The sequence below is a fragment of the Ammospiza caudacuta genome, chromosome 18 (assembly GCF_027887145.1).
Source record: "Ammospiza caudacuta isolate bAmmCau1 chromosome 18, bAmmCau1.pri, whole genome shotgun sequence".
In the NCBI taxonomy this organism is placed as follows: Eukaryota; Metazoa; Chordata; class Aves; order Passeriformes; family Passerellidae; genus Ammospiza; species Ammospiza caudacuta.
In genome coordinates this window covers 12120860-12143660 of record NC_080610.1, presented here as the reverse complement: position 1 = coordinate 12143660, position 22801 = coordinate 12120860, and the positions used below count along the sequence as shown (strand labels likewise).

At 45.6% G+C, this 22801-nt stretch overlaps 1 protein-coding gene across 1 annotated transcript; it reads left to right on the top strand.

Annotated features, from left to right (window-relative positions):
* The first annotated feature begins 243 nt into the window (after positions 1 to 243).
* Positions 244 to 21581, top strand: PTPN11 (protein tyrosine phosphatase non-receptor type 11). Its single transcript, XM_058816528.1, has 16 exons — positions 244 to 389; positions 4558 to 4680; positions 5715 to 5909; positions 6912 to 7104; positions 8162 to 8278; positions 8757 to 8870; positions 11485 to 11581; positions 12085 to 12164; positions 12267 to 12425; positions 15109 to 15240; positions 16271 to 16425; positions 16994 to 17061; positions 17214 to 17365; positions 20523 to 20635; positions 20868 to 20969; positions 21274 to 21581. Exons 1-15 carry the CDS (start codon positions 376 to 378, stop codon positions 20935 to 20937), a joined length of 1782 nt encoding a protein of 593 aa, XP_058672511.1. The 5' UTR covers positions 244 to 375; the 3' UTR covers positions 20938 to 20969; positions 21274 to 21581.
* Positions 21582 to 22801: the final 1220 nt, after the last annotated feature.

Here is a 22801-nt window from a genome sequence, read left to right as displayed (position 1 = left end):
TCTGGGGGCTGCGGGACCCCCGGCCCGGACAGCGGTCCCGCCGCGCCGCCGCCGCTTAACCCGCGTCCGCTCGGGGCTCGGCGGGCTCCGCGCCCTGCCCCGTGTACGGACGAGGCTCCGATACCACCGCGCTCCGGTGCCGGGGGTCCCGCAGCCCCCCGGGCGGAGCGGCGGCGCGGGGCGGGGCGCGGCGCGGGGCGATGACGGCGCGGGCGGTGACGCGGGGCGGGCCGCGCCGCGCTCGCGGGCCCGAGGCCGCCGTTGTTCGCGCTCCCCGCAGCGCCCGAAGGCCGCGGCCCCGCCGGGACCCCCATGTGAGCGGCGGGCGGCGCGGGGGGGCCGGCGCACCGCGACCCGCCGGGGCCACGGGGGAAGATGACATCGCGGAGGTGAGGCGGGAGCGGCGGCCGTGCCGGCGGGGAGGGCGGCGGGCAGGGGCCGCGGCTGCCGGGGCTGCGGGGACGGGGCTGCTCCCGGCGGGCGGGCAGGAGCCCCGGGAGCCGCCCCGGCAGCGCCCACCGCGCCGTTCCCGCGGGGATGTCCCGGCTCCCGGAGCCCCCTCCCGCCTGTTCCCGGGGGATGTTCCCCTCCCGCAGCCCCCACCCCGCTCGTTCCTGAGGGATGTCCCCGCTCCCCGATCCCGCTCCCCGCCCGTTCCCGGGGGTGCAGGGATCGGGGGGCTTCGAGTGTCTCGTTGGCACCGGAGCTGCCCCGGTGCCCCCGGTTTGGGGGGGTTCCCGTGAGTGTCCCCATGGAGCCCGAGGGATGGATTGTTGGTGACTGGGCCCTGCTCAGTGCCGGGTTCGTGTTCCATCGAGGGCCAGCAGCAATGATTTACCGACCCTAAAACACGGCCCGGCTACAAAAGGAGTGTCCCTGAGCTCCCCACACCTGCGCTCTTAATCACTTATCAGCGTTCTCTCTAATTTCAAACCCTTGTGGCACTGCTGGAGCACGACGGCAAACAGCCAAACCCGTTTCTTTGTTGTAGCTTCTCGCTGTCCTTAATGGATTTTGATATTTGTACCCGGTGTCCTTTTGGGTGAGCTTTGGGCTTTAGAGGAATTATTGTCATAGGAAATGCTATAAATGTATTTATCCTTTTTAACCAACCTGTTCTGAGATTCCCAGAATGGTTTGGGTTGGAAGGATCTTAAAGTTCATCCCATTCCACCCCTGCCGTGGGCAGGGACACCTTGCACTATCCCAGGTTGCTCCAACCTGACCTTGGACACTTCAGGGATGGGGCAGCCACAATTTCAATTGATTCACCTCTATAAGTAATATCTATTAAACTGTAATTTCTCCAAGGGTAAGTTGTCCTCTCTTTTCTCCTCAAGATGGTGAATTGGGGTGAATTGTTTTAAATCCATGGTCATTTATAGTAGGATTTGGGGTTTTTTGAGCTGTATGGAGAGTTTTTTGTCTATGTTGTGCTCTCTGGGTGTCCCTCCTCACACAGGCAGCAAGGTTACAAGTTACCTTTTGGCTGCACTGTGAGCTTCCTCCTTGCCAGAATAATTACTGTGAGTCTGCTCAGAGCCCTAAACTGTAACTTGTGAGGGAGACTGAAAAAAGCTGGGAAATATCAACTGATGAGCCTATAAATAGGAGTAATTAAAGTACCCGTCAGCACTTCCCCAGTGCTGGGGCTGTGACAGCTGAGACAGAACTGATTTCATCTCTCCTTTGCTCTTGCAAAGGTGATTAAAAACCCAAATCACTGCATGGAAAATTGTATCGATTTATTTCTTTTGGTTTGGTGAGAGAGAAATGTGCTGGCAGTGTGTGACTTAGGGAGCACAGATCCTGCTGGACCATGACAACAAAAAAGGGATAACTGTGGATTTTCCACCGTGGATTTTTTTTTTTTTTCCCATCAGAAGTTTCCTTGCTTTGCTGATACCCCCTTGATTTTGAGCCCCTTGTTTCCCACCTTGCTGTGGGCTCATTATGGGCTGGCAGTGATGCATTCCAAGCCCCTGAGTGGGAATTGCTGCAGGAGGGATGGTGAGGAGCAGCTCTGCCAAGGGCGTGGGTTTGGGTGACTCCTGGGATTGTATTTACTGCCCTTGGCCGGGGCACCGACTCTGCACCTGCTGCCACGGCCATGGGCAGGGAAAAGAGCACAAAAAAGCCCAAAATGCATTCCATCCCTATAAAAGGAAGCGTGAGAGCAGGTCCTGGCTGTCCCCTCCCCGTTTGGAAGGGCTGCAGCCCCAAGGTTGGGAGCACAAGGGATGGCAGCACTTCAAGGAGGATCCTCCTGGCGGCCGGAACCGCTGGCAGGGATCCCTGACACCCCCATTCTGCTATTTGGGGTGCCTGACAAATGCAGCTTCCTACTCAAAGCCAAAAATATGGAGCTGAGGGAGCAGGAGGACGAGGTGCCAGCAGAGCCACAGTTACATAAAGTGCAAGAAACCCTCCCAGGTGTAGCTTGGCTCTGCTGCATTGGGCTTTTGGCATCTTTGTGTGGATGTGGGAGAGAGATTTTGGACCATCTATAGGGTTTTTGAACCATCTATTGTGTGTTTAAGCTCTCCTTTAAATGCTGGTTAAATAAAAGGTTATTTGTAGTTATCTCTGTACATAAATTATTATTTTTCCTTTGCTGTAACAGCTCATGCACAGCTTAAGGTTCAGGGTGGGATACAGAAGATATTTCACTGGTTGATGTTTATGGAATGTCAATATAATAAATCTGGAGAAGCAATCCCAACAATTTCTCCTCTATCTAAGACAGTTTTTTGCTATAAACTTCAAAATTTCTTCTCTGTCTATTTAGACAGTTTTTTGCCATAAACTCCAAAATTTACCAAGGTTTCTCTTGAACCCTGTGCATATTTAAAAAGCTTGCAGTGTTCAAATTATTACTGCACATTTTTTGTTTTGTTTTGCTTTTTGGTGTTTTTTTTCCCTTTTGTTTTTGTTTTTTCCTAATGGAAGTAAAATTTTGGGAGTGAAAATGTGGTAAATATATGATCACCTTCTCCAGGCAACCTGTTGTGGGCTAAAATGTGTTATTTAATGTTCACTTCATGCCAGATATGGATGTTTGTGCAGTTTCTCTTGTGAGAACTTTCCTTGACCTTTGAATAATTGTTAGATAAATGTAACATTATTCAGTAGTTCATTCCCATTTGCTGTGATAATTTGGAAGTATTTTTGAATGGTTTTTTCCATGTGCATAAATTTGATATTTTCTGTGTTGTTCTTCAGTGAAGGATGGGGACTATTCACTAGATTTTCATGGTGCAAGTAGAATATTATGAACTAGGGGAAGAAAAGATTCACAAGAAGATTCACACAATTTATTTCTGAAAAGGATCCTAATGAATGACTTGCTAGGGATTTGGATTTTCTAGAATCCTAAAACTCCAGAATATTTCTGAAGAGAATGCTCTGGAGAAGGCTTTGGTGGGAATATTGGCAACTCTTCAGTAGAGAAGGAATTGCTGCAACAATTGAAATAATAACCCTAAATTTAGACCTGTGCTCTCATATTTTGCTGATTTAGCAATTTAGCCTGAAATGCTGACTGGATCAGGAAGGATCAGGAATGCTGTTCCATTTTTCTGGATATAACATTCCTCTCCCTGTGATGAGCCTGGCTGTGGAGTTTTTTGGATATATTTTGTTGTACTTTGGAAAAACCTGGAGGTGAAGAGAGAGGAGCAGGCTGGGTTCTTTCAGCACACAACAATGGGGATTTAGCTCTGAAAATTAAAAGTGATTTTTAATTGCTGAGTGGAAAAGTGGCAGAGCTGAGGTTGGGGTGCTCACACCCAATAGTTTATTCTTAGAATTTTCTTTCTAAAATTCTCCCCAAACCTTTTTATGCACAACTCCCTCAGGGCTGCAATAAAAATGGGCAAATTCCAGATAAGAGCAGAGGCAGCGGTGACACCGAGTGCCTCCAAATAAGTCCCAAAGTCAATGCCAGAGGTGGGGACACGGAGCTGCTGGCCCCAGCCCAGCCCCAGCTCTGCCTGGGCTCTGGGATAGTCATTGAGAGCAGTTTGTGGGTGGTGAGGATCAATAGGAGATTCCTCTGGGGTTGTATTTAAACAGGACAGATCCGACCCCGGCTCCACATCCCTGCGAGGAAGAGCAGTGGGGTGTCCACGCAGGGAGTTCCTTCCTGACCCCCTCAGCTGTGCCCTAAACCATGAGGTTTTGTTCAGTTTTTAACCTTCAAAATGTTGTCAAGTGTCACTTTGGATGTTTTGTTTTATTTTTAGGTATTTTTCCTGTTTGTCTTTCAGTTTCTTTGTGTGCTGTGTTTTGCTGGAGTAAGGAAATACCACTTCTGGTCTGTGTTTATGTTGTGTACCTTTGATATCATTTTAATCCAGGCACTCAGAGTGGGGATAAGTGTAATTCTTAGGCTTACAAAAAGTTGCAATATATAAAGTTGCAGTGTGAAACTAATAATGAAATTTTATTAATTTAGGTGCAAAACTCAGTTTGCAAGCTGTCACATTGCTCTCTGTGAGTTAACTCTGAGAACCTGCTGTTTATTTATTAGCATTCTTTATTTTTAACCTCTTGTAGATGGTTTCATCCAAACATCACTGGGGTGGAGGCAGAAAACCTGCTGTTAACAAGAGGAGTCGATGGCAGCTTCTTGGCACGGCCCAGCAAAAGTAACCCAGGAGACTTCACACTCTCTGTTAGGTGAGTTTGGATCTTCCCAGTCTTGCCCCAGGTTGGTGATGATCTTAATTTGCTGCTGTCCTGTGGAGAAATAGTGGATGAACTCCTTGAAAGAGGTGAAAGAATGCTCTGGTCACTTTTTAGTGTTGTTCACTTTTCCCTCTTCTTTTTCTCCCATTTTCCCTGAAGAACTTCTCAAAAACTTTTACTCAGCTCTAAATTGGAGGGGAGTGAACTCTGATTTTACAGCAGGACAAAAATGCTGAGGGGAAGCAGAAATAGGTTGATAGTAACATTGCTTTTAGCCCTTTACAAATCCATTTGATCACCAACTGGAAGGAGCCAGAGGTGTTGGGAATTAGTGATCCAGCAGGAAATCCAGACTCTCCTTGCACAGGAAAAGTCAGCAAGTTTTTAAGGGCAACTGTGGCTTTTTCAGCTTCCAAAATAGGCCTTCTGTGGCAGTTGTCCCCTGACACTGCATGGTAGGGATGGGGGAAAGACAGCAAGAGGAAGTAGATAAAGGAAAAAGGAAAAGTGGGATTGGTGATAAGAGTTGTGCTGCTTGGATACTTGTGAGATAACAGCCCTTGTGGCACAGGAGGGGATTCCTGCTGGCAGCTGCTCTTCCTTAATATTAGAGAATGTGGCAGCAGGCAAAGGCAAATATTTCCTGAGGGGGAGACTTTGGGAGCTGGTGGGAATTCTGGAGAAAGGAGCAAACCAGCTCTGCTGGATCTCCAGAATGTTCAACTTTCACCCTCCACTTTGTGCTTGTGTGTGGAATTTTGTGTGGCTCTGAGGGGTTTCTGGTGGGGCTCCTGAGGCTGCAGGGTTTGTGCTGCCACTTCCAGCACAGGACTGTTCTCCTGTTCTCCCTGCCTGGTGGGCAGAGAAGCTGGAGCAGAGGAGCAGTAGCTCCATGCTGGAATTGTGAATATGGATCTCTCCACCTCAGGCATCACCAAATCTAAAAGTGATTGATTGATTGATTGATTGATTGATTGATCAGCTGACTTGGGAAGGGTTTTTGTGTCCTCTCTTTCAAATCTCAGACGAACTGGAGCTGTGACCCACATCAAGATCCAGAACACAGGTGACTACTATGACCTCTATGGGGGAGAGAAGTTTGCCACGCTGGCTGAGCTGGTGCAGTACTACATGGAACACCATGGGCAGCTCAAGGAAAAGAATGGAGATGTCATAGAGCTGAAATATCCCCTCAACTGTGCTGATCCCACCTCAGAAAGGTCAGAGAAGTGTCCTTGTGCTGCTTAATAAATGCTGTGTTAATCCCTCTTCACACTCTGCCTCCCTCTGGGAAAAGGGTGGCCACAACTTTGGATTTGTTTCAGGGAGGTTTCTTGCAAAATAGATGAATAAATGTGGTTAAAGGTGAAGAATCCAAGCCTCAGAACCTGTTCCCTTCAGGATTCTTTCTTGGGTGGGACAGGACTGAAACAGAGGGCAAAATTCCCTTTATTTTTACTGGGAGAATGTTTAATCTGAGAAGTTCTGATGTTGTTGCTGCTGCAAGGAATTCCCAGGGATATTTCTGGGCATAACTTTTTGTGGTTTTCCTAGCAGTGGGTAGAAAGTGAGGGCTGCACAAATCCTCAGATTCCTCGAACTCCTCTTTTGAGGAGTGTGGTTAATAAGGAGAATTTGGGACTCTGGATTTGAAGAAATATCAGGGGTCAAAACTAAACCAGCAGATGCCTGTTTATTCCTTGAAATGAAAAAATGAGGAAAAATAATCAAACAAGTTCTCTTAATGCCTTAACAGAGGTGGGGAGGATTGTTGGTTTTTTGGCCCTATTTCCTGAAGAATTGAGGTTGCTGGGATTACCCTCTCCAGTTCCTAATGGGATAGAAGGGTGAGGTCTCAAAACTATGAAGTTTCCACAAGTTTATCAGGGAAATTTCATGAAGGAAATAAAAGAATGAATGCCTTGACTGAGGGGAATGTTGGAGTGTAACCTGGTGTTTATTTGGATTGTTGTGAAGGATCCAAATCAAAGCTTCACTGGAAATGCCATGGAAATGCTTTGAAGTGTTTCTGTCCTCACTGATGTGCACCTGGACACTTCCAAAGCTTATTTTATTTATTATTTTTACCAACTGAGGTTTTCCCTAGACCTCGCTGTTGCTGAGTGAACAGAAGGATTCAATTTCATAACAAACACCTGGAACAAATGGATTCAGCTGGAATGCTAAGCAAGGTTTCTCCCTCTATGTCACTTCATTTCCAGGTGGTTTCACGGGCATCTCTCTGGGAGAGAAGCTGAGAAACTCCTGACAGAGAAAGGAAAACATGGCAGCTTCCTGGTGAGGGAGAGCCAGAGCCACCCTGGGGACTTTGTCCTTTCTGTGAGGACAGGGGATGACAAAGGAGAGAGCAACGATGGCAAATCCAAAGTGACACACGTCATGATCCACTGCCAGGTAGGAGCAGCAGGGACTCCACGGGCACAGGAGCTCTGGATCCACTCCTCTTTTCCCTGGGCTTGCTGCAGGTCATCCCTTTGATCAAAATGTCTCCTTTGATGGCATCAAAATTCCAATATTTTTTGGCTGACTGGCTCCTGTCAGGGCCTTCTGGCTCAAATCACTCAGGGAGCCTTTGCAGTCTCCTGGATGGGTTTTATCAAAATAGGAGTGATTGGATAAATGGAGATCTATCCACAGATGTCTCTCTCCTGTCAGTTCAGGCAGTTACACCTGATGGATGATCAACAGTCTGTGAAAACGAGTGTTCACTCCAAGGAATGCCCTGAAATCTAAATCTTCTGTTTAGTATAAGGTAGTTCTTCACTGAAATATTACTAAATTACAGTTTTCATATTTAATCTGTCTCCATGGGCTGCTATTTAAAAAATAATCACGGATTTAAAAAAAAACATGGATTTTTCTTATTCTCTTTTACTTCTATTGTGCCCGAAGGCAGTGCAAAAACTAAATTGTATAAAAACACCTAAAGTGCAGTAACAGAAGTAGTTTGGAGGTAGAAATGACCCACCAGGACTGTAAATGCTGAATTACCAGAATATGTTTATTTTTTCAAGAAAACCTCTCTGACGTGCAGTTAGCATTTATGCCTTTGAGGAAAATAATTTGGCATTTGCTTCCTTAAAATAGAGATGGTGCCAGGCAGTGCCAGCCTTTCAGGACCCAATCATACACTTAATTTTGGAAATTAATTCAAATCCCTAATTCCTGAATTCTCATCCTATAGCTCCAGAGCTGCGTGAGCCCTGGTTCAGAGGGAATCAGCTCTCTAAAAAAAGCAGATAAACCGATTTTCAAGGAGATGGCAAAAAAGGAAATGTCCTGCAGTGTGTCTGTTTCTATTTATTAAAGTTCTATCCTTTAGCAGAAGGATTTCAGTAGAGCCTTCTGCCCATAATTTTGGAGGTTATTTCTGATGCAAGGCACAGCCTAGAGGTGCTGTGGCTGTGGTGGTGGGAAGTGCATTTATTTGGAGGAGCATTTGTCTTTTCAGGATCTCAAATATGACGTTGGTGGAGGGGAGAAGTTTGACTCTCTGACAGATCTGGTGGAGCATTACAAGAAGAACCCCATGGTGGAGACTTTGGGCACTGTGTTGCAACTCAAGCAGGTGAGAAGGACAGGCCACCCCTGAACTTTGCCATCTCCAGGATATTTGGTTGAAATGCAGCTTTTCCATATGCTCTGCAAGACTTTTTTCTGAGGGAAAAAATGAGGAGTTGAACTTCATGAAATGGATGAAAAAGTCAATTTTTGTTAGGCTTGGGAAGGGATTGTGTTGTCTCTGATGTGCAGAATTTCCTGGTGTCATCCTGGTCTGTCAGAGTTGCAGGGCATGTCCAGAAATGAGACAATTTAATGAATTAAATAATTAAATGAATAATTAAATAAAAACCGTGACATTTTAAAACCAACTGTTCACCATCCCCGTCCTCACTGCCCTTTGCTCGAATCCCAAAACACTGACATCCAAAAACTGCCTGGATCCTAAAATCCCATTAAAATATGCACATCTTAGGGGATTTGTGTTTGAGTTCTCTTTCCATGGCTGTTCTTTGCTGAGCCTGTGCTGTTTGTGTGTCCCCCAGCCCCTGAACACCACCCGGATCAACGCTGCCGAGATCGAGAGCCGAGTCAGGGAGCTCAGCAAACTGGCAGAGACCACGGATAAAGTCAAGCAGGGCTTCTGGGAAGAGTTTGAGGTAATTCCTTACATTCCAAGGAGTGTTTCCTGCAGTGTTTCCTGCAGTTTTTCCTGCAGTGTTCACTCTCACACTGCCAAACTTGGGTTCTGCCTTCCTGGTGTTTCCTCCTCTCCATCACCTCAGATCCCTGGTTTTGCTCCCATCTCCAGGGCTTTGCCAGCTCCACTCTCGTGGCTTGAGATATTTGCCTTTTTTCCCTGATTCTCAGAGTGCTTTTTATCCAGGATATCCTCCTGGATATCCTTCCCTGTTTGTCCCACCAGGACAATCCTTCCAATTCCTTCTGCTGTTTGGGAAGTTGGGAACCAAATTGTGTCCCATTTCTTTAGGGACACTTCCATTTCTCAGACCATCCATTGCCCTTGTGGCTTTTTGATGCTCTTTTTTTGGAATCTTAAAGCCATTGGGAAGTGGTAGAAAGCTCTGGGATGAAACAACATGGATTATATGCATTCCTTGGACTTCTGGAGGTTTATTTTTGGTTTGTTGTGGTGTTTCATTTCTCTCTGTAGGAAAAATTCCAGTTTTTTTTTTCCAGAAGGAGTGTGTAGGGACAGGACAAGGAGAATGGCTTCAAACTAGAAGAGGTTTAGATGAGATATTGGGAAGAAATCCTTCCATAATCTGGAAGAAACTCTTCCCAGAGAAGCTGTGGGTGCCCAGTCCTTGGAAGTCTTAAAAGCCAGATTGGCTGTGGCTTGGAGCAACCTGAGATAGTGGAATGATTTGGGTTGTGAGGGACCTTAAATCCCATTCTACCCCACCCCTGCCATGGCCAGGGACACCTTTCCCTATCCCAGGTGGCTCCAAGCCCCATCCAGCCTGCTCTGGAGCACTCCATGCTGGGTATAATGGACTGGTTTGTACCTCACACACACAAAACCACCAGTGGAGTCTGGAATTCCACCAGCAGATGGCAACAGCAAACTGGGAAGTTCTCAAGGAGCTCCAGAGAGGCTGCTGTGAGAAACTTCCTGAATAGTGATGGATTTGCAAAGTGACCATCCTTGGAGAAACCCTCTTTGATCAGAAATGTCCATTAGCTAAATGTGCTGGCCAGTGTGCTCTGATTATTGCCAGGAGAAGGAAAATTAATCAGTGAAAAGTGAAGGAATTAGCACAGAGGTGTGTGAGGGGCATGTCAGATGGTGAGGTGATGGCATTGGGAAATGAGAAAATGAGGATTGAGCTTTCTCCTTTCTCCTTCCAGAGAGAGGGGACAGTCCTTGATGCAGGGCTGCTGGATGGTCAGAATGGCCAGAATTCCATCTGGAGAGGGAAGGAAGTCAGCAGAGGTCGTGTGTGTGGGAAGGGATTGTTGGTTTGGCAAAACACAACTGAACTATTAATTCACAGTTCTTTCCTGACTTCTGCTACGCGTTAAAGAAATTTTTCTTGGAGTGGATTTCTCAGTGTTTTCCTTACAGCAGGAAAAGCAAATAAATGAAGGATTTTACCTGTGGGACATTGCACTTCTTTTTCCCCTTTGCTGCTGTCACTGAGGTCAGCACTAACCCTCATTTTTTTGGGATTGAAGCCCTCTCCTAGCAGTTTCAGTGCCCTGTTTTCCATTCCCTCAGGGAAGCTCCAGCTGTCCCCCATGGTGGCAGGAGGGGGGAGCACACTCCAGGCTGTCCATGGATCCCTGTCTGTGCTGCTCAGGAGCTGCCAGCCCAGATGGTGAATTTAAATTACTTGTCTCCAGGCAGGAATGAGCCTCTTGTCCCAGGAAGCACCAGACAGGGATGTTCACAGCCCTTGTAGTGTTTTTCCTTCTGAAAAATGGTTATTTCTGAGCTTAGTGCTGGGATGTTGTGGTGAGGTGGAGGAGAATATTCAGATTTATGGCTGTGTTGTTCCAGCTCTGAATGGGCTTGTTAGGATCACTGCTGCTCATGGATCTCTCCTCAGGGATGCTCCAAGCAATGATAATTAACTCTAGGAAGGAAGATGTGGTTTCCACACACATTTAATTGCTCCAATTCTTTAACTTGCTGGGAAAGTTTGGCTCTCAGACCTTTTGCCTGGAATTCCACAGGCTGGAATTTGGGGGCTGTTTCCTGGCCTTTGTCACAAGCTTGAAACTTTTCATCTCTTAAATTTCTTTTGCTTTCCCTGCCTTTAGGATCAGCCTAATTATCCAAGGTCATCAAGTGAGGGAGTATCAGACTGAGACAGGAGTGAGCAAATGTGCCAGTTAAATAAACAGTAAGAGTCTGGAGGGTGGGAATGCTGAGGGGAGCAGCTCCCAAAACCTGAATGTTCCTTTAAGTGGGGCCAGAACTGCTTTGAGGATGAAAACTTGGAGCAGAGCATGGGGATCCTGGTGCCTCCAGCTCCAGGGAGCTTTGGGAGTGGGGAGATTTGCCATGAGCAGCCTGGCTGTGCAAGTATGGAATTGCTGCTGTCCCTGGGACATTGTGTTCCAGAAATCCCCACTGCAGCTTGTTCCTTCACTGGGATAATTCACGGATAAATAAATTATGGATAAATAAATTATGGATAGCCCACCACCTAATGCCCCTCTCCTCCCTTTTCTCTGGGATTGCTGTGGGCATGGGCCAGTCCATCCTGCTTTTTCTGAGCCCCCCTGTCTGTGCTCTCCCCTCAGACCTTGCAGCAGCAGGAATGCAAACTCCTCTACAGCCGTAAGGAAGGGCAGCGCCAGGAAAACAAGAACAAAAATAGATACAAAAACATTTTACCCTGTAAGTATCGACCCTTCCTTGCCATTTAATGTTACTCTGGTTTATTTTCCTCATTAGTACAGGGTTAATTAAGTGCCACTGGCCTTTGGCTTCTCTTTAATGATAATTTTCCCTCTTATCAGGATTATCCAGTGATTTCCAATTTGGGTTCACACATTTGCACTTTGTAGATATTTGTAATATTGGTTTTTATCTTCATTTAAAAGCCTCATATCCCTCAACTCAACAGGCTGGAATACTTAAATTTAAGAGGATTAATTTGGGGGCCAGAACTGGCATATGCAAATCCCAAAGCTTTGCCTTGACTTGGTGTTTGAGTGTTCCTGAATTCCCAGACATGGACATGTTTTGGTCCAGCTGGTCACAGCCACTTGTCTAAAGGAATCAAAAGAGGCAATTTGGAATTTTCTGATCACTTATTTACTAAGATTGATAATTAATTAATAGCTGCTGTGTGTTCACTGTGGAATGCAAGTGCTTGACATCCATGTGTGTTTTTGCAGTTGATCACACCAGAGTTGTTCTCCACGATGGTGATCCCAATGAACCTGTTTCAGACTATATCAATGCTAATATTATTATGGTGAGTGTATTTGAGTGTATTCCCACCTCCTCTTCCCTAAATCCAAGGGAATCTTGTCACACACAATCTGTTTAATTGCTGGTTTGGTTTTTTTCCCTCTAGCCTGAGTTTGAAACCAAGTGCAACAACTCAAAGCCAAAAAAAAGTTACATTGCTACCCAAGGCTGCCTGCAGAACACAGTGAATGATTTCTGGAGGATGGTGTTCCAGGAGAATTCCAGAGTTATTGTCATGACCACGAAAGAAGTGGAAAGAGGAAAGGTAAAACCAGACATTTGGGAAAGGCCCTTGTACATTTTAGTACAAGTAGCAGCTGATCTGACAGGGATAAATTGATTTATGACTGGAATCAGGCACAGGATTACTTGGAATTCTGGAAGGTGCTGAGTGTCCTTTTTTTATTGGTGTCTGTGGGAATTGGGGATGGATTCCTGTCACATCAAGCCTCCCTTTCTTAAGGTTTGCCTGCTGAAATTTCAGCTGCTGGATGTGAATCTCTGTATTTCAGACTTAGGGAAGGAGGCACTGGGGTGGGAGATGTGGCCAAGCAGGAGTTCTGGGTGCTTGAAGGGAAAAATTCCCTGCTCCTGCAGCAAAAGTCTTGGCATTTGTTTTATCTCATCAAGCCTGGATGGACCTCCCTAAAAAAGCAGAATTATAGGATTTTATTATTTCAAAACTGAACATAAAGATGTTGCTGCTTAGCTGGGAACTGCCCTGGCAGGATTTAATGCTCTGAAAGAGGAATTTTCCCTGCAATGGTGTATCCCAAAAATCCCCACTTCCCTTTGGAGCACAGGAATCTTGTCCTGCTCCCTGGCCTCTGGCAAACCTGGGGATATTTTTATTTTTTCTGGTTTCTAATGACACAAGGCAGGAAGGAATAGGAATAGTTGAACATTGATATCCTGGTGGCAGCCACACACAGCTTCCTGGGGTTTGTAAGGATTTATCTTTGGAATTTGTTGCTTCTGATCTTTTTTCTGTTTGATAAATACTGTCCCTTCTCTCCTTTTAAATTTCTCTGCTTCTTCCACACACTATTGTCCACGTTTTTACCTTTTTCCATATTCTCATTATCTGTTCCTGAATAGAAAACTGTTGCTTTTTTAGGGGAGCATCATTTGTGGGAAAAATCAAATTAAGAGCTCAAGTTTTTCTGTGGGTGACTGATGATTGCAGGGGGTCCTCACTCCCAGGAACTTTGTGTGTGTGGGCTGAAGACAAATAACAGAAAATTTTACAGAATTCTCTCCCTAATTAAGGTGTCAAAGCTGCCACTGGTGCTGTTTGTTGCAGCCATTAGACTTTGTCTTGTGTATTTATTTTTTAAAGTCTTTGTAAAGTTCTGCCACTTCATCACCCTGTTAAAGGGGCAGGATTTGTGTTTCCTTCCTTTGAATTCACTGACAGAGGAGAAGCTCCCCATTCCCAGTGATAATCTTTGTTTTGGAAGAGGAGAAATAAATTATGGAGTTGATTTGAATACACCTTTCTTCCTTCAAGTTATTTATTATTTTTTTAAGAACCTCCTGAATGGCCTTTGCTCCTCTGCAATTTCTCCATTTTTTTCCCCAAAGTTTGCTCATCCCTTTTGCTGGAGAAAACACTTTAATTCATCAGTGCTGCATTGCTTCTTCTTTCTGTACCCTTGATTGTTTTGTGATGCCTATTTCACTTCTTACAGAATTGCAAATGCCAGTCCTGGTATCAAATCAAAGCTTTTTTATCTCAGGCCAAGCTCTTTGCAGGAAGAGAGAACCTTTGCAGCAGAGCTGCCTCCATAGCCTGAGGAAGGGAGGAACTGTGGAACATCCCAGCCCTGCATCAAGTCCTGGATGTGCTTTAAAGTGCAGAAGCAGCAAATCCTTAGAAATTAAAGGAGTTTTGGGCTTTTGGAGGCAGTTCAGCAACCCAGCCCTGCAGAGTAAAGCTTATTTTAACATCATGTTGCTGCTCAGAGCTCTGCATTGAAAACTGCAAAGTTATTTCTGCTGGCACCCCCCAAAAATCAGTGTATTTGCTTCAGTTTCAGAGTATTTGCTTGTTTCTCCCCTTGTGACAGGGAAAAAAGGGCAAAAATAGCAGGAAAGCATCTTGTTGCCTACGTGGGCATGTGTTCAGCCATCTTCTCTGCCTTGGGCTGGCAGAAGGAGCTTCCCTGTGCTGTGTTTTTTCCTGAATATTCAGGATAACTGCAAATAGACCCTATTGCTCTGTAGGATTTGGTGTTTGCTCTGTGTTTGCTCCTGCAGTAATTTCTGCTTTGATGCTGCATTCCCAGGAGTTGCTCTTTCCTGACCTGTCACAGGAGCCAAATCCAAGTGCTGATAGGTGAATCCATTCCTCAGTGGGTGGAATTTATCCCTGGGCAGAGATAATCCTGATGGAGCAGCAACACACCAAAAACTCTGCATTTTAGAACCTACAGACCCATGAACTGCTCCCTTTGCAGGAGCCTGAGCCCTCTTTGGTGATGGAACCAGAGCTGGGTCAGCCCTTCGTGCTGCAAGCCATGGAAAAACAAATATCCAAGTTTAATTTCCACTGGGAATGATTTATACCTTTGACCTTTCTTCTTATGCAGCCTGTAGGGCTGTGGGACTGAATTCTGGTGGAATTTTGAGATCTGTGACAGGGGGTACAAAAAGCATGATTTTAATCCCCAGCTTTTGAAAATACCCTGGCACAAAATATCCCAAAATATGCTAAGAGGAGAGGTGACCTGTACCTGTCTGAAATTATCCAGTGGCTGTTATGGAGAGGAGAAACTCCCCATTAAAATATTCTTCACCTCATCAGCTGATTGTCCTCTGTGGGCTCTGAAACAAAACCTTCAGGGTTGAATTAATCAGTTTGCAATGCAACTTTTATTTTTTTTCCTGCCTGATTGTTCCTTTTCTTTTCGTTGTTTTTTTTTCCTTTATAATGTGAAATCTTGCAGAGTAAGTGTGTGAAGTACTGGCCAGATGAATATTCCCTGAAGGAGTACGGGGTGATGCGTGTCCGGAACGTGAAGGAGAGTGCAGCCCACGACTACACCCTGAGGGAGCTGAAACTTTCCAAAGTTGGCCAGGTGAGAACAAAAACAGCTCTGTCCTTTTAGCCCAGCTTGTGCATCACCAAAGGAAAAATGTCAGGATTAGCCCATTTCTTTGGAATCAATAAAAGCACTCGGAGGTGAATAAATGGAGCCCTGCCTTTCTTTGAAGCTCCATGTTCAGTTCATCCATCTTTCTCTTTTTTTGCCCTTGGGATAATTGAAAATTCTCCTACCTAAGCAGCTTTTGGCAGGAGAGGAGCTGCTGCAGAGCTTGCAGGGAATCAGGGAGGAGGGAAAATGCTTTTAACTGAGGGCACTTCAATCCAGCCTGGCATTTGCTCCCTCATGGAAATGGTTGCACTGAAAGGAAAAGTTGTGTGTGGAAAATTCACTTAAGGGAAGGGATAAAAAGGGTGAGAAAACTGTGTGGAAATGGCGATTCCTGTTAAGGAACAGTTTGGATCAGGGAGGAGAAGCAAAGCAGGGGAATTGGGGATGGATCCCTATCACATCAAGCCTCCCTTTCTTAAGGTTTGCCTGCTGAAATTTCAGCTGCTGGATGTGAATCTCTGTATTTCAAACTTATGGGAGATGTGGCCAAGCAGGAATTCTGGGTGCTTGAAGGGAAAAATTCCCTGCTCCTGCAGCAAAAGTCTTGCCATTTATTTTCTCTTATCAAGCCTGTATGAACCTCCCTAAAAAAGCAGAACTATGGGATTTTATTCTTACAGGACTGAACATATAGATGCTGCTGCTTAGCTGGGAACTGCCCTGGCAGGATTTAATGCTGTCAAGAGGAATTTTCCCTGCAATGGTGTATCCCAAAAAATCTGGGGAGTACAGGAATCTTGTCTTGCTCCCTGGCCTCTGGGATATTTTAGTTTGGGGGATTTATTTAGCTTTAGGGATTTAATGACTGATGTGCCAGGCCAGGGAGAGCCCTGCCTTGTTCCTTCCCTTGGGATTTGTGGAGCTGTGCTCAGGCTGGATTTGGGGGACTCAGCTGTGCCCCACGAGGAGCCAGCTGTGTTTTGAGCAGCAGTTTTGTGTCCCTGTGCTGCAGGGGAACACGGAGAGGACGGTGTGGCAGTACCACTTCCGCACCTGGCCCGACCACGGCGTCCCCAGCGACCCCGGGGGCGTCCTGGACTTCCTGGAGGAGGTGCACCACAAGCAGGAGAGCATCCCTGATGCAGGACCTGTCGTGGTCCACTGCAGGTGAGGCTCCTGCCGCTCCTCCTTTTGGCCCAGGGAGCTGAGACTTTAAAAAGAACAACTTCCCCTGGGAATTGCTCAAAATTCTCTATTTTCTGTCTGTACAATGTCGCATCCTGGGTGGGTGGCACAGGGTCCCCTTGGGAAGGGATTTCAGGCTCTGAACCTTTGGATAAATGAAAATTTCTGCTGCTGGATGAGAAGATGGGATCAGTCTTGGCTGGGGCATTTCAAGTGCAGGATCGTGGGAATTCTGGCATCTCATCCCACCTGTGAGGGCTCTGTCCATTTTGGGTGTTCTCACCTTGTAAATGATATCATTTTTAGGCAGAGAAATGTTAGATCTGACCTTACAGTTTTTTTCTGATTTATAAACACTGAGGGACAGAAGTGCTGATTTCTGTGCCTTCCCTGGGGTCTCTGGTTTGACTCTGGCTGTAATTTGGAAGCCCCTGGCTATAATTTGCAAGCCTCCTGTCTCCTAATGCCAGAATTCCTTTACCTGAGGTTTTGCTGTGCATTCAGAAAGATCAAAACAATAACATTCCTTTTTTTTCCCCCCTTCTTCCAGTGCTGGGATTGGTCGAACAGGAACTTTCATTGTCATTGACATCCTCATTGACATCATCCGAGAGAAAGGTACCTTTAACCCTTTGATTGCCCTGCCCTTAACCCTTTGATTTCCCTGCCTGCTCCCGGATCCACCCCGGAACGCTGACGGAGGATTCAGGTGAGCTCCACCCTCACCTTGGTTCTTTTCCTGCTCTCCCCAATGCCGTGGATGTGCCCAGGGGTGGACTGTGACATCGATGTCCCCAAGACCATCCAGATGGTGAGGTCCCAGCGCTCAGGGATGGTGCAGACAGAGGCCCAGTACAGGTTCATTTACATGGCAGTGCAGCACTACATCGAGACCCTCCAGCGCAGGATCGAGGAGGAGCAGGTGGGTCCACCCCAAAGGATCCCAGCAGGGAGCAGCAGTGCTGGGGATTGTGTTCTAGGAAGGCTGAAGGTGTGAATTGTCTCCTGTATTTTAGTTCATTGCGCTTAAGAAATAATTAAATTGGTAGGTGGGATCCTCTCCTTAAGATATCAAGTGGAATACTCTCCTTAAATTTGGTGGAATCCTCTCCTTTCATTATCGGATGGGATCCTCTCCTTAAATTATTAAGTGGAATCCTGTCCTTAAATTATCAGGTGAAATCTTCTTAAAACATTGTGTGGAATCCTCTCCTTAAATTATCAAGTGGAATCTTCTCCTTAAAATATCAGGTGGAATCTTCTCCTTAAATTATCAGGTGGAATCCTTTCCTTAAAATATCAGGTGGAATCCTCTCCTTAAATGTGGTGGTATCCTCTCCTTACGTTATTGGGTAGATTCCTCTCCTTGAATTATTAAATGGAATCCTCTCCTTAAATTATCAGGTAAAATCATCTTAAAACATTGTGTGGAATCCTCTCCCTAAATTGTCAAGTGGAATCCTCTCCTTAAATTATCAGATGAAATCTTCTTAAAACATTGTGTGGAATCCTCTCCCTAAATTGTCAAGTGGAATCCTCTCCTTAAATTACCAGGTGAAATCTTAAAACTTTATGCAGAATCCGCTCCTTAAATTGTTAAGTGGAATCCTCTCCTTAAATTATCAGATGAAATCTTCTTAAAACATTGTATGGAATCCTCTCCTTAAATCAATTGGAATCCACTCTTTAAATTAGCAGGTGGAGTCCTCTCCTTAAGATATCAGGTGGAATCCTCTCCTTAAATTATCAGTTGAAATCTTCTTAAAACATTGTATGGAATCCTCTCCTTAAGATAACAGGTGGAATCCTCCTCTTAAGATATCAGGTGGAATCCTCTTCTTACATTATCAAGTGCAATCCTCTCCTTAAATTAAGTGGAATCCTCTCCTTAAATTATCAGGTGAAATCTTCTTAAAACATTGTGTGGAATCCTCTCCCTAAATTATCAAGTGGATTCGTCTCCTTAAATTAAGTGGAATCCTCTCCTTAAATCAATTGGAATCCATTCCCTAAATTATCAGGTGGAATACTCTCCTTAAATCAATTATAATCCACTCCTTAAATTATCAGGTGGAATCCTCTCCTTACATTATTGAGTGCAACCCTGCCCTTAAATTACTGAGTGGAATTTTGTCTTCAAAATATTAGGTGGAATTCTCTCCTTAATTTAAGTGGAATTCTCTCCTACCCTCCCTGTCCCCATATCTCAAATTTCCTTCCTGTTATCAAATTTCCTGTGGAGGAAGAATAAAAGATAAGGGTCTGTTAATTAAAGCAGAACCTCGTGCTCTTTGTGTTTCAAAGAGATTTCAGAGCTTGTTCCCTGCATTCCTAAAAGGGAAAAATCAAAGTGCTGATCACTCCAATTCCAGTTTTGGGAGTTTATTGGTAGGAAATCAGTTTATTGGAGTGGAAAATTAAAGGGTGAGTGTGGTGGTCCAACAAAAAGCACTTCCAGGAGTGTGGAGGGATCAGAAATGTTTGGGAATAAGTGGTGACAACCACAAAGACCTTCCCCTGCCCCTTCCTGCTCAGGGAATTCCTTGCACTCCAGTTCTGGGGGGTTTTACAGCAGTTTCCTGGTTTTGTGATAAAGAGCTGATGTTTTCTCCTCGTCCCTGCTGCTCCCTGCCCTGACCTCAGAGCAGTTGGGATTTGTACCTTTTGCTTTCTATGCTAATTAGTCCAGATTTTTACTCTTTTTAGTATCTTTTTCCCTGCTGGGGACTTTCCAACACTTACTGGGTTAGTTCCTCTTTATCAGCTGGTTCCTACAAAATGTCCTTGTGGTCCATCCCACAAACCCTGCATTCCCTGTGTCCAGCAATCCATCCATCCCACAAATCCTGCATTCCTTGTGTCCAGCAATCTATCCATCCCACAAATCCTGCCTTCCTTGTGTCCACCAATCCATCCATCCCACAAATCCTGCATTCCTTGTGTCCACCAATCCATCCATCCCACAAATCCTGCATTCCTTGTGTCCAGCAATCCATCCATCCTACAAATCCTGCATTCCCTGTGTCCAGCAATCCATCCATCCCACAAATCCTGCATTCCTTGTGTCCAGCGATCTATCCATCCTACAAATTCTGCCTTCCTTGTGTCCAGCAATCTATCCATCCCACAAATCCTGCATTCCCTGTGTCCACCAGTCCATCTTTCTCTCCCAGACTTTGTTCGATGAAGCAAATCCAGGTTTGCTCAACAAATCTTTTCCCAAGCTGTGTTCCCACAAACTGCTCAGGACAGCTTTGTCATAAATCCTGGCTAAGAGGGGTTTAGGAATCAGCAGAATGAGCTGAGGGAGTTTCAGGAGTCCATCCTGGAAAAGCTTCAATCCCAGGAATGTTCTTAATGGGAATTCAGGGGCCAGAACTCCCCGGAGGCTCCGCCAGCTTCTGCTGTGAGATTGGGTCAGCCCTCAGGACTTGTTGCAGCATTAAAAAACCCCAAATAAACCCACAAACCCCTCCCCAAACCTCAAATTCTCTGCAAAACTTCGATTTCCACCTTGCAGGTTTCAGTGTTTGCAGGCATTGTGGATGCCTGGGAAGAGGAAAAATCCATCTCCCATTTCTTTCCCAGTGTGGTTCCCTGGCAGGATCTGGAGCTGGGTGCCAGCACAATTGGCTGCAGCCTGGAGCATATGTGCACAGTCCAAATAACAGCTTGGCTGCTTTTTATATCAAACCTAATGGGCTCAGATATTATTTTATTAGAGCTCCTGCAAACAATGGTGTTGCTCTGTTGGCCCCAGCTCCGAGCTGGAAATGAGGTCAGTGGGAAGCCCACTGGCTGCTCAAGAATGAAATGGGGACTTTTCTGCCAAGGAGATGAGGGTTGAGTACGTTCAGAGGGTTGGTGTGTCCTGCTGGAGATGGTGGGATGGGGGAAGATGGGGATTTTCAGGTTTAGGTGTGCTCAGCGATGTGTTCACTGCAGGATGGGCTCTCTCCTCACAGATAAACCTAAAAACACCCATGGGTATCTCCTTGTGGAATTGCTGCACTTTCTCAATGATTGGTTGCTGGGATTAACCCCAAACCTGGCTTTTTGTTGTGTGTTTTGCTTCACAGAAGAGCAAGAGGAAAGGTCACGAGTACACAAACATTAAATATTCCTTATCGGACCAGACGGGCGGGGATCAGAGCCCTCTCCCCCCCTGCACCCCAACCCCAACGTGTCCAGAGTAAGTCCAGCCCTGCCCTCAGTTTTTGAGCTGTTCTGTCTCGCCTTCAGAGACCTCAGACGAGGCTGAGTTACCCCAGAACCTGCCCTGTTGTGCTGGGCTTGCCTCTGAAAATAAATCAAGTGAAATTAATTGCCTCTGAATTATGGGGTGTGTATTATAGGACATTTCTTTTGTGTATTATAAGATTTTTTTTTTTTTGGTGGGACTCTAAATCCTGATTTCATTTCAGAATGAGAGAAGATAGTGCTAGAGTATATGAAAATGTGGGGCTGATGCAGCAGCAGAAGAGTTTCAGATGAGAAGATGTTCAGAGCCTTCCCAGCCAAGGCAGGTGTGTATGGCCAGAGGAGGGGCTGTGTCCATTCTGGGCATTTTTGGAAGAAAATGCCCCCAAAAATGCCCAGAATGCTTGTAATTGATCCCCACAGGGTGCCTGAGTTCCAAAAGCTAATTTAAATTTAACTTTAATGACTTTTATACACAATCTCATCTTTTACTGCCAAAGCACCCACACAGTTTCTAAGCCAGGCTTGAGACTTTGAGTTGAGTTTAAACTTTATTGGGTTTAAAATCAACTCAAACACCTGCTGGGTTTTTGTCCTCAATAATTCTTCTTTTTTGTTTTCCTTTCCCAGACATGAAAATGGTTTTTAAAAAGGTCAAGAAAGAGATGGAAGAAGCTTCACGTGAGCAGTGAGCTCTGAGGGCTTGGTACCTTTTTATTTACGGTTTTAATCCTTCAGTAGGCAAAACTTCAGAGCATCTAAAGATTGTTTTTATCTCTTCTCTCCAATTTCCAATTGCTCATTTTCCAAATAAAAGGAAATCCTTTCTACAAGGTAAACAGTTACTTTGTAGAGTCAGTTTTGAATCCTGCAAACTGTTGGACTGTCATCCATTTGTTTTTTTAAATAGTATTTTGGTTTCACAGTATGGCTGTTAGTGGGGGTTTTGTTTTTTTTTTTCCTTATTTGAGCAGTTGTGGGGTTTTTGGGGGGCACTGGGTGGGGGGTGGGTGGTGGGAGAGCAATGCCATGGATAAATCCATGCCATGAAATGTAAAATACTGATGGGAACAATGTGGATTGTTGGAAAACAGTGGATCACCAGCGTGGATAGAACCAAGTGCATGATCAAATTAGTCCTGATACATTTCAAACTCAGACTGAGCTTCCTGGGGTGAGCAGTTCTTGAGATGAAGGTGCTTTTTTTGTGATAATTGGTGGCTTTGATTCCAATTTTGCTGTGTGGCTGGATGGGCTATTTTGGAGGAATTTATGCAAAGTTGTTTTTTACATCAAACAAAGTTTCTTTTCCGTGATCTGTGCCCAGAATAGCAATTCCTTGTGTCCTTCAGGAGACTCAGTGACCTGGGGGTGCTTTGTGAGGACACTCTGTGGTGACTTTGTGCTCAATTAAGTGAGACTGAACCGGCAGAATTCAGGTGTTAATTAAGAATTGCAGGATGTTAAACCCAGTGAAACCAGTAACCGAAGTGGAAGCTGTGCAGGAGCCTCCTGGATTTTTTTTTTTTTAGGGAAGGAAGGATCCCAGGATTCCTGGTGGGACAGGGGCAGCAAGGCCACACTGGGGGCACTGTCCCACCCCAAGTGCCTTTGGGAGCTGCCTGCACCTTCCTGTCCCAGTGCATGGAAAACCCCCTGGAACCACTTGTAGGGAGACAGAGCCTCTTCCAGAGACTCCCCAAGGAAGATCTGGTGAGCTTCCATGTAATTCCTTCCCCTGGCTCTCTCCTGGACCAGCAGCTCCCCTTGGAGCTGTGGATGGCAGGAGTTGGAGTCTGGTGTCTCCCCAGCACCTTGTCCCTGATTTTGGGGACATTCTGGGACTTCAGTGAGATTGAGGAGTGATTCCCATCCCCACACAGGATGCCTGACCTTCCTGTGTGGCTGGAATGGCATTATTGGCCTTGCTTTGCTGGTGGAATCCTGCTGGAGCCTGGAATGTAATTAATTAATGCAGCTTTGGGAGAGGTGGAGTGGGAGATGCCATCACTGGTCCTGAGTGCTTTGCAAATCCCAATATTTGAGCAGTTTGTTTGGCCTGAGTGAAGGTGCTTCATTAATATTAAGCAGAATTTTGTTCCTTGGCCTCTTGTCCTTTTTGTCTTTGGGGGATTTGGGATTTGATTTTTTTGGAACT

Bases quoted from the DNA above. Each gene is read 5' to 3' on its own strand.
- PTPN11 (XM_058816528.1), top strand. The intron at 12,426-15,108 runs GTAAAACCAGAC...GAAATCTTGCAG, and splicing joins AAGAAGTGGAAAGAGGAAAG to AGTAAGTGTGTGAAGTACTG. The intron at 20,636-20,867 runs GTAAGTCCAGCC...ATTTCATTTCAG, and splicing joins CCAACCCCAACGTGTCCAGA to AATGAGAGAAGATAGTGCTA.